This window comes from Larimichthys crocea, chromosome I (genome assembly GCF_000972845.2).
Source record: "Larimichthys crocea isolate SSNF chromosome I, L_crocea_2.0, whole genome shotgun sequence".
In the NCBI taxonomy this organism is placed as follows: domain Eukaryota; kingdom Metazoa; phylum Chordata; class Actinopteri; family Sciaenidae; genus Larimichthys; species Larimichthys crocea.
The window spans coordinates 24735151-24744526 of record NC_040011.1 but is presented as its reverse complement, the minus strand read 5'-3'; the positions used below and the strand labels follow the sequence as shown (position 1 = coordinate 24744526).

The window sequence follows — 9376 nt, the reverse complement described above, 5'->3', positions numbered from 1 at the left end:
CTGCAGGAGAGGGGGAAATATTGCAAGATGCATCGAAAATTAGAACGAAAACAGCCACATTTCATAAAAAAATAATCCAATTCATGACAGTGAAAGTGACGACGTGATGTGCAGGAGGCTGCGGAATGACTGAAAGATGTGTTTTGGTTGACAGGCGAAGGCGCGTCTCGACGCACGTTTCCTTTCTAATAACGAGCTGCTCGTTTTCTTAATCAATGTGCACAAGCGAGCCTGTTTTTTTTTTTCTTCTTCCTCTCAGAGGAAGGGGAGACATGAAAGGTAACACACAATGGGCAGCGGCACAAAGCTGACTTGGGAATGATATGACGAGACATGACACTGATATGCGCGCAACACCCAAAATGTGAAGACAACATTCAATGGTCAAAAACCTGCAATGGTGTTTGTCCGCATTGTCTCCGCTCTCCGGGGCTCGGCGTTAAGGAGAAAAAAAAAATGACTTCAGTCGAAGTAGTCTAGCGTGGTCCAGCCGCGATGCTGTGCGTAATGTTTTGAATGGTCGGTCAATGCGCAGACTGGTTGGAAATGACTGTTTTTATTGACGTCAGCGGTACAAGGCTAGTGCGCCCCCCTTTCTCTCATCCATACAACTGCACCATCTAATGGACTCTTTAAGCAGGAAAACAGGCATCCAATCCAAAACAGCAAGGTTGGAAATATTTATCATTCCAGATTATGTAAAGATCCTCAATGTATCCGGTGAAGGCTTCGAGGTCACCGTCCAGGTTGGAGCTCCTTAAAACATCTTGAGAAATTGACCATGATCTGAATCACATGCTAGAAAATTAAAGAAATCCAACCACATGACAGAAAAAGAAAGCAAAATAATTTAATAAATTATTTCAAATTTATTCCAACTCCTTCAGCAGTGGCAACATAGTTATAACCAAAAGGGAAATATTACACTATTAACACCTTCAAAAATATATAATCCACTCCCCCCACCCCTCCCACTCAAAGATGAAATGACTCCGGCCCACCTCCTTGAAGCAGAACATGATGTTTAGCAGGCAGGTGTGTCCCATGCTGCAGCTGTGACAGTAAATGCAGGATGAGACGTAAAAGCACAGCCACTGCACGTTTTCATAGAGATTATTCAGCAGAAACACTGGAGGAGATTATTCAGCACATAATTTGGTACACATACTGTACAGAGTGATTTAAACAATGACGTTTTTTCTTTTGCTTTTTCCAAGTGGAGTTGTTTGTGGAGCTCGACGCCTGGCGATCCGTTCGGTACGTTTTTTTGTCATCTTATTTACACTGGGTGTCAAAAGGGACAAAGACACATGTGTCCCTTCAGTACTTTGTCTTTGGGAAAAGGACCATCAGTCATCTGCCGATCAGCTGACAAACTCACAAGACAAAACCTCAAATTTGGAAAACATCAAAGTTTGGAGTTTGGAGCTGGCAAAGAGAGAAATGAAGCGTAAGAAAATGGATGCTGCTGCTTATAAAATCATTTCTTGGCTTGTGTTATGATTAATATATCCACTAGCTAGTTCTACAGTATTTACCTTCAGTTAACTCTATCGTACAAATCAAATGAAATGTCTTAATAACAGCTTTTAATTTGCATATTTTTCTGTAAGAGCAATAAAATCTATTCGTCATAAATTCTGTCTTAATTAAAGAACCTGCAGCAGCGTCGTGCCATCTTCAGTTTTGACATTAAAAAGAACAAAAAAAAAAAATTCTAATATGATCTAGCAGTTAAATAAGTCTCGTTTGAATATGTAGCTCTCGGGTTTCCTTTGTGCTAATGAGGGACACACTATCGCAGTGGCTCAAGCATTAAAGTACAAGCCTAGTGAATGATACTTGTCCTGTTTGTGATTTCAGTCCACTCCACACACATTCAAGGAGGAATGTGACTTCAAGAAAACAACCATAAGACTAAACTGTCATCACTGTGCATGTGTGTGTGGAGACTAATTACAGTATTCAGTCAGAAACACACACACTTGAATATGAAAGTGGATCTCGGTACAGCTAACTGAAGCTCAGCCAACACAAACAAAGCATGATCACTGCTCAGACGTTGTCCTTGTACATGATTGCGGACTATTCTACAGTAAGACTTGAGCACTTGGTCAGGATGGGAGACAGATTGCGGAGGCAGGCGTGGCCCTTTCAAGTTTTCCTCTTGTAGATTCTTCTTGTTACAGCTGGAGCAGAGAGGTATTATAGGATCTCCAAGTCTACATGACGAACCTCTGGGTTACGTTGCTGAAGGAAAGAACAAAACACAGTTACAAAGCTTGTAAAACGCATTTGCTATGCTGATACAGTCTAATGAATAAACATGAAATGGTTAAAAAGGAGTTTCTAGGTGTACTGTAGCATCAGCCAGACAAGATTTAGACACACTGAATGTTTTAGTACCTTGAGTTCTTTCTCCAGGCGGTCCACCTCGGCCCCCAGGGTGTCAATGATGTTCTCCCCGTGTTTCAGCATGAAGTTCTCCAGCTCTTCTGGGGTTTTCACCTGCTGAATGTCCTGCAGAGAGAGAGAGAGAGACAGAGGTTAACGAGCTCAGGCATCAGAAACAAGAGAAATCATATTCAGGCTGTGTTGCAAAATTGTCACATTATCAGACTCTGACTGGACTGAAACTCAATCAGGAGGCAACAGATTTAAACCCTAAACCTCCGCACAGTACTGCACATACTGTATGTTGTAGATACCAATGTAGAACTCTTACGTACTTAATAAAAGAAACCCGCTAACATTTTTTTAATTCATTCTGAATAATGGTCATACATTTCCATCTAAAACAATGTTTCTTCCAACGTGACATTAATGCAGCACGGAAAGCAACAATTAGCCAAGGAAACATAAAATTGATTAAAATTGCTAAAATAACCAGACAGATGATTAAAACTGCCGTTAACTGCTGTGTGCGGGCTATTATGAGAGAGATCAAGAAGTATGTAAACACTTATAGTCAGGAAATGACACTATTTTGTTCTTTTACACCTCTTGTAACTGTCATAATGACATAAACAAGAACAATATTTCTTGAAATTTCATGACCGTAAAATCGGTTTTGAATGGATCTGTGACTCTGAGATGTGTTCCGTGTATCTGCCCATAGTAGTAACAGCACAGCAAGATTCATCAGTTCAAATTTTCAGAAAAACAAACTGCCAACTGAACGTCACACTGATAAAAAAGTAGAGACTGATCAAAATTTAAAGAGTGGATAAATAACTTACGGTGAGGATTTGGTCGATGTCTTGTTTTTCCAGATAAGACCGTGTCACCACTCGGCCATCGAAGTCGACTTCAGCCTTGAAGCGCACTTTACTCAGTCCTATATCAGTGGCCTTGACATCGTGTATGGCCCTTTAAAATTAAAACATAAAGCATATCAGGAAGACTAGGCTAGGCAGGTAGGAAACATTGTTACTGGATACACAATGTGTTTGTAATGTATGTAATGTACAAGTCCTTGATTCCTAATTTCTTAAAGCTCGTTTGTCTCACGCTGGTGTTTGGATCACTTTGCTGACCCTAAAGACAGTCGCATGTAAAGACCAGTAAACACCAGATGGTCTATTTTAAGATCAGAATGAATGTAGTCTATTAACATTAATAGACCATGACACGTGACTGATTCCAAACCTGACATCAATACCCGGTTCATGTTTTAAAGCGGCGGGAGGTGTGTGTCTCTGCTCATTAGCTGACCTTACAGCGGGGTCGTTCTCCAGGAACTCCGTAAGCTTCTGAACGCGTTCGGCCTGTATGGAGCGTCCCAGCAGGGCCTCTGTGTTCGTGTAGATGAGGAAGGCTGAGACGGTACCCAGCAACGTGCCCACGCCGAGAGAACCCAAACTGTCATAGTGCGGGTTACCTGGGATGACACCGGAAAGGAAATGAAAGAGAAACTTTAGAAATCGGGGTTATCGCCGGCACTGACACTAGAGACCAAAGTACAAGACAGATTATCCTCAGAGTAATTTAGCATCCCAATAAAAGAATAATAAATGAATTGCATGGCTAGAGGAGACGGTAACGGATTGTTTTCCATGTAGGTGTTGTACGGAAGCTTGTGAACAATGTCTCTTTGTTTACCTGTGAGTGAGGTGAGCCCCATGCAGCTGGCGGCCAGGATGACTCCTAATACAGCAGCAGCATCCTCCAGCAGCACTACGTTAGTACTGGGGTCTCGACTCTGCATTACTACACACACAAAACAACGTATCGTAACGTAAGTGACACGTATCCACATTACATTCATATCTGTTGTCAGAAATGTTTCCTAGGTAGCTGGATATATCTGATTCCCTGCTTTCAATCACAATATACAAATCAACTTGGCCTGAATGACACTGTCAAGTGTAAATGGTGTCAATCAAATAATGACAAAGACTTTAGGTGTACAGACCGTATTCATAAAAAGAAACGCCGCTCAGGCGGGCGCTCTTCTTTATCTCATTGACGGCTACTAGTAACGTGGCTGAGGAAGTAAAAAGGAAAGATGTTTCAGTACAAGACAAACAGCTGATGTCAAAATGTCAAACATTTTTCTAACTCACCTCCTTCAGACACCAAAGAGCCCGCCAAGATACAATAAGCCTGCAAAACAGAAAACGTGACACGTCGGCTCATTTATGTCATCTGTGCATAATGTGTGACAGACAAAGAGCAAACACACAGACACTCACCCATAACAAAGATTGAATGGGTTCTGGATGCAGCAATCCCATGATGCCGTGGTACCAGGAGAGGCCTGCTCCCATCATAAAAATGCCCACCCCGCTGATGAGGGAGGCAATGTAACGCATGTTGGAGAAACCATACCTAAAAAAATAAAAAAAATTTTAAAAAAAAAGACCGGTTCTAGCCCTTTAAAAAAAAAAAAAAAAGATACAGGCTGTCATGGCTGATAAAACCAGGACCGGTTCTAAGCTGTCATGATTTTTTTACAGCATAATATATATAGTGTGTGTTTATTTTTCCTTTAACAGTGTACTGAGCTGTTGTTGCTTACGGGTGTCCAGCATCAGGGTTGCGGACAGACTGGCTGATCCCCAGGGCGAGCAGAGCCTGGTTGCAGGTGTCGGCCAGAGAGTGGATGGCTTCAGAGAACATGCTAGCTGATCCAGTATAGACCCAAGCCAGGAGCTTGAAGAAGAAATTCAGTCCATTGCTAAAGGAGAAAGACAAACAAGTATATCAAATACAAGTTTCTCATCTCAGGCTGAACTGGTCTACAGATTTAAAAAGTTGGCTTGCGCTGGAGATACAAAACATAGTTAGCTCAATGACAATGTGCAGGAAAGAAGCTGAGCTGGAGGATAAAGTTAAACTCAATTACAAAATATGATAACTTGTACGTTTGTTGAGCTTTTCTGTATTGATGTTCCTAAATCGCAGACTTGACCTCTCCTGTGCTCAGCACTAATTAAGTCCCGTGTGTGTGTGTGTGTGTGTGTGTGTGTGTGTGTGTGTGTAGGAAACGTTTTGCTGTTCATGTGACTGCACATGTCCCCTAACACAATCATCCTAATCCAATAGGCCAGAGGCCCTCGTGTGAGACGTGCTCCCATGCAGTTCCCAATACACATTTACACATATTTTTAGATCTTTTACTAGTGAGCGTCAAAACTCTACTCTCAGGATCTACTGTCCACATATAGTCGGTGTCTGTTTGAGTATCTGGTTCACTTCAACATACCGTATGCAGTAACCCTGCTGAGAACAGACTTGCAGTTTCCTCTTTAATCCGAGACCTCCCGCTGTGTGTGCAACAGCTCAGTACAGTCACTGAGTGCAGAAGGACTTGAAATAGAAGTACAATAGAAGACTTGCGAGAGTATGAAAACTTACATGCAAATAGCGACCATGACCACCTTCCCCGGCCCTTGTAGAAACGTTGCCCTCTCTCTTGATCGAGGCTTTGAGAAACGAAGAGAAAGACATTTGAACGGCACGTGGAATTTGTAATATAATCTGTCTGCAATGTATCCTAGACAGCATTTAAAAAGGTTTTATTAAAGCAACCAGCCTTTGACAGTTAATATTATCCAGTCCAGCAGTGTATAGAATATACCATAGCACTCCAGAGAAGTGCACAACAGTACAGTCATTGAAATAACAGCCACACTGTGCAGTGAAGAGGGGCTGTATGAATGACAGCAGATAATGACATTGTCATATGGATGCAATGACCACTGGAACAAGGGTCACACAAGTACACCACTGGGTGTACCATTTAGGCAACGTTGTCATGGTGACGGGGGTGTCCACATTAGTTCCTTGTTCACAGAATTGATAATATTATCAAAAAAAAAGAGAAAGTGCTCACCTTTGTGTTCCCCCAAAAGCTTTTGTATTCCTTCAACAACTGTTGATTCCGAAAAATATCTGGCGGTGAGCAAACAAGAGAGGCAAATAAAACGACAAATCAAAATATTAATATCATCTGTGAAACAATCGGGTAACATATATAATAAATAATCTAATAACACTACTGTTATTACAACATAATAGGAATCATTTTGGGAAACTTCATGTTTTTCTTTTGGAGTGGTGAATTAGATGACAGGATGGAATCTTTTAATTAATTAACACATTACATGTTACTTAATTAATACAAAAGATGACTTTTTTATTTTGGAGTCTCAGCGGTTGCCTGGCAACTGCCAGAGCTTAGAAATAGTCCAGCATATAACCCCCAGAAAAACAGCAAAACTTGTTAATTAGTTAACTTAAATTAGTTAACATATTTAAAAATCGATAAATATGAAAAAGCTATCAATCTAATCATTTTTCCCAAAGTGTTTTGCTTTAAGACAAAATTATTATTAGCCATCCAGGAAAAAATATGAACCTACTCTCTTCGTACTCTCTCTCCACCTCCTTCCTGAGATTTCTTTCTCGGGCTAGAGCTTCCTGGCTTCCCCATACATCTATTGCTCTAACAGTGAGAAATACAGAAAGAGAGAGAAACATAATGAATCAACAAAAGTAAGAGAGCATATCAGTGAGGAGCAGTTTGTTAGAGAGCATGTTGTGTTGTATTCTCTTGGGATCTCTTGGGATGTAAAGTAAAATGACTAACTTGGCCTCCACGTCTGACCGCAAAAAGACAGTGAAAGCCTCTGTGTCGTCGTGGGGGCTGCGTCTTCTGATCCTTCGAAGCTGTTCCAGATCACTGTGAACACATGAGAGAGAGAGACCTGCGTTAAACCACGTTAGTCTGTCTTATATCAGCTAATTACAACAGCATGACCACTTATTAACTCAAAGAAATCTGTGCCATGTCTTCCAGCGTCCAGTGACTTTAAATCAGCTCCGCGGAAATTACCTTGGTTTGAGGCAGAACTCGTTCATGGCTCTGACTGCGGTGATAAAGTTGTTCTGAGTGTATTTGGCTCCGTACTCCCTTTTCTTTAGGACCGCCCGAACTGCACATGACAACAAAAGGGAAATATAATAAAGAGTTTTCATCTGGATTCATTAGTCCCAAAATCAGACACACATTTTAAAAGATACTAAATATAAGGTTATCAGATCTGTGTCATGTGAAGCTTACACAAAATGTTATTTGTTACCTTTTACTTGAATTGTCTCAGCTTTAGTCAGCCCCTGAGGCATTGAACCTATGAGAGCAAATATTAGATCTAAATCAGGAAAGTGGACTAAATCTCTCTCAACATCTCAACTCAGCACAGAGACAACAGGAGAATAGTAAACATCAATATACACAGCACAAAATGCAACAGACCAGCACACGTATATATATCACCTGGTGAAGCTGGGGTGGCTTTTACAGCAGCGGACAAGACTTTTTCTGCTGATGGAGCGTTGGCTGATGGTGGCTTTGGAGGACCATCTTTACTGTTGCCAGAGGTAGAGTAGTACTGCACCTTGCCCAGCCCCAGAGAGGCAACCCGGCAGTCTGGGAGGCTGAACCACGAGCTATGCATGCCTCCACTCTGCCAGCCTGAAGACACAGCAGAGCCATAAGAACAGAATAATGTGTGAGCTACATGATGTTGTGTTGTGTGGCACACAGTCTCCTCACCATAGCACAGCTGCGGGATCCTCGGGGACCTCTGAGACAGGGGCGCCCGGTGCTGCAGGGACACCCTGCAGAAGACATGCCATGGTCTGTGGGCCAGGCTGGGGAACATCCTCGCTGTAGCAGTGCAGGAACTTTCTATGTGAAGTCAAGTATAAAGCGGTCACTGTTGTGTTTTTTAGCCGTGTGTCCGCTAACACCAATTCACACAGATGAACTCCTCTCAAATACGGCTTCATCAAGCAGCAACGACAGCAGCGCTACAAACAAACCCGGACCTCACACACACAGACATGTACCTCCACATGAAGCGGCTGTCACTGAGTCACCTGGCCGCTCAACTAACGCCTCTGCCGGCCGCTAACTAGCCCTCCAGCTAACTAGCAATGAGCTAACATCATTATCCGCCGTTAAGTAACAAGTGTTGTAAAACATTTAATTCACTGCGAAACGACTAACACACGGCTAGTGAGCCACGGCACGGGTGAGGAGATTCAGAAAAGTCAATACCTTACTACGGTGATGTTTGTTCTGCATAGTCTGTATCCATTTTGGGAATGTATGGCCAGACTGATGAAACTTACAGGGACGCCGCCGCTGTGGACGCGAGCTAGCTACAAACACACACACGTGACATGTGACACACGGAGTGAAGCTCTCGCGAGAGCGCACTCCATTCCGGTGTTGTGTAAATTTGTATCGCGATATTTATTTATTGCACCGCTGAGCAAACAAGGTCATTCTTAGAAGTTTAGGAGTCCAAAATGTAATACAAAAACAAAAAAGTTAAACTAACCGTGGAAGTGTAAAATATATGAAATATAATCAATTACATAAGTCTATAAATCTTACTGTACTCAAAGTAGAAAAGTACTGACAACACTTTAAGTATAAAACGTAAAAATACTCATTATGTAACATAGTAGCCACTGTCACGGTCTATTATAATATAATATATTATGTATATTATACAACTGAATTATTATATATTTATTAACATCTAAACAGCAGTTCTTATAAGGTCTATAAATACATGGGTGTGAACCGGGACAACAGACTGGTAATGCAACACTGTCTACAAGAAAAGACAAAGCAGACTACTTCTTGAGGATGCTCAGGTTTTACCAGTTCGTTGTTGGGAGTGCCATCTATCTATCTATCTATCTATCTATCATGTTTTGTATGTAAAGTCATAAACTGTATCTAGTCAATTTAGCTGCCCAATAAATGTAGCTAAGTAAAAGGGTACAATATTACATATTTCCTTCCTTGAAGTAGTATAGGTCGAGGTAAAGTAAGGTAGTTTGGACAGAATTGTAT

The 9376-nt window shown here is 41.6% G+C and overlaps 1 protein-coding gene across 1 annotated transcript; it reads right to left on the bottom strand.

The window, feature by feature from the left end:
• Positions 1-838: 838 nt before the first annotated feature.
• On the bottom strand, positions 839-8719 carry slc30a9 (solute carrier family 30 member 9). Its single transcript, XM_019276435.2, has 18 exons — positions 8567-8719; positions 8060-8194; positions 7781-7978; positions 7587-7634; positions 7340-7439; positions 7094-7186; positions 6867-6949; positions 6338-6396; positions 5860-5927; positions 5021-5179; positions 4695-4830; positions 4566-4605; positions 4415-4486; positions 4102-4209; positions 3715-3880; positions 3240-3369; positions 2407-2520; positions 839-2250 (listed from the first exon to the last, which is right to left on the bottom strand). The coding sequence occupies exons 2-18, from the start codon at positions 8166-8168 to the stop codon at positions 2206-2208; spliced, it is 1728 nt and encodes a 575-aa protein (XP_019131980.1). The 5' UTR covers positions 8169-8194; positions 8567-8719; the 3' UTR covers positions 839-2205.
• Positions 8720-9376: the final 657 nt, after the last annotated feature.

Bases quoted from the DNA above. Each gene is read 5' to 3' on its own strand.
- slc30a9 (XM_019276435.2), bottom strand. From the start codon at position 8,168: ATGTTCCCCAGCCTGGCCCACAGACCATGGCATGTCTTCTGCAGGGTG. The intron at 7,187-7,339 runs GTAATTTCCGCG...ATGTGTTCACAG, and splicing joins GAGTTCTGCCTCAAACCAAG to TGATCTGGAACAGCTTCGAA. The intron at 4,606-4,694 runs GTGAGTGTCTGT...TCTGTTTTGCAG, and splicing joins CCATTCAATCTTTGTTATGG to GCTTATTGTATCTTGGCGGG.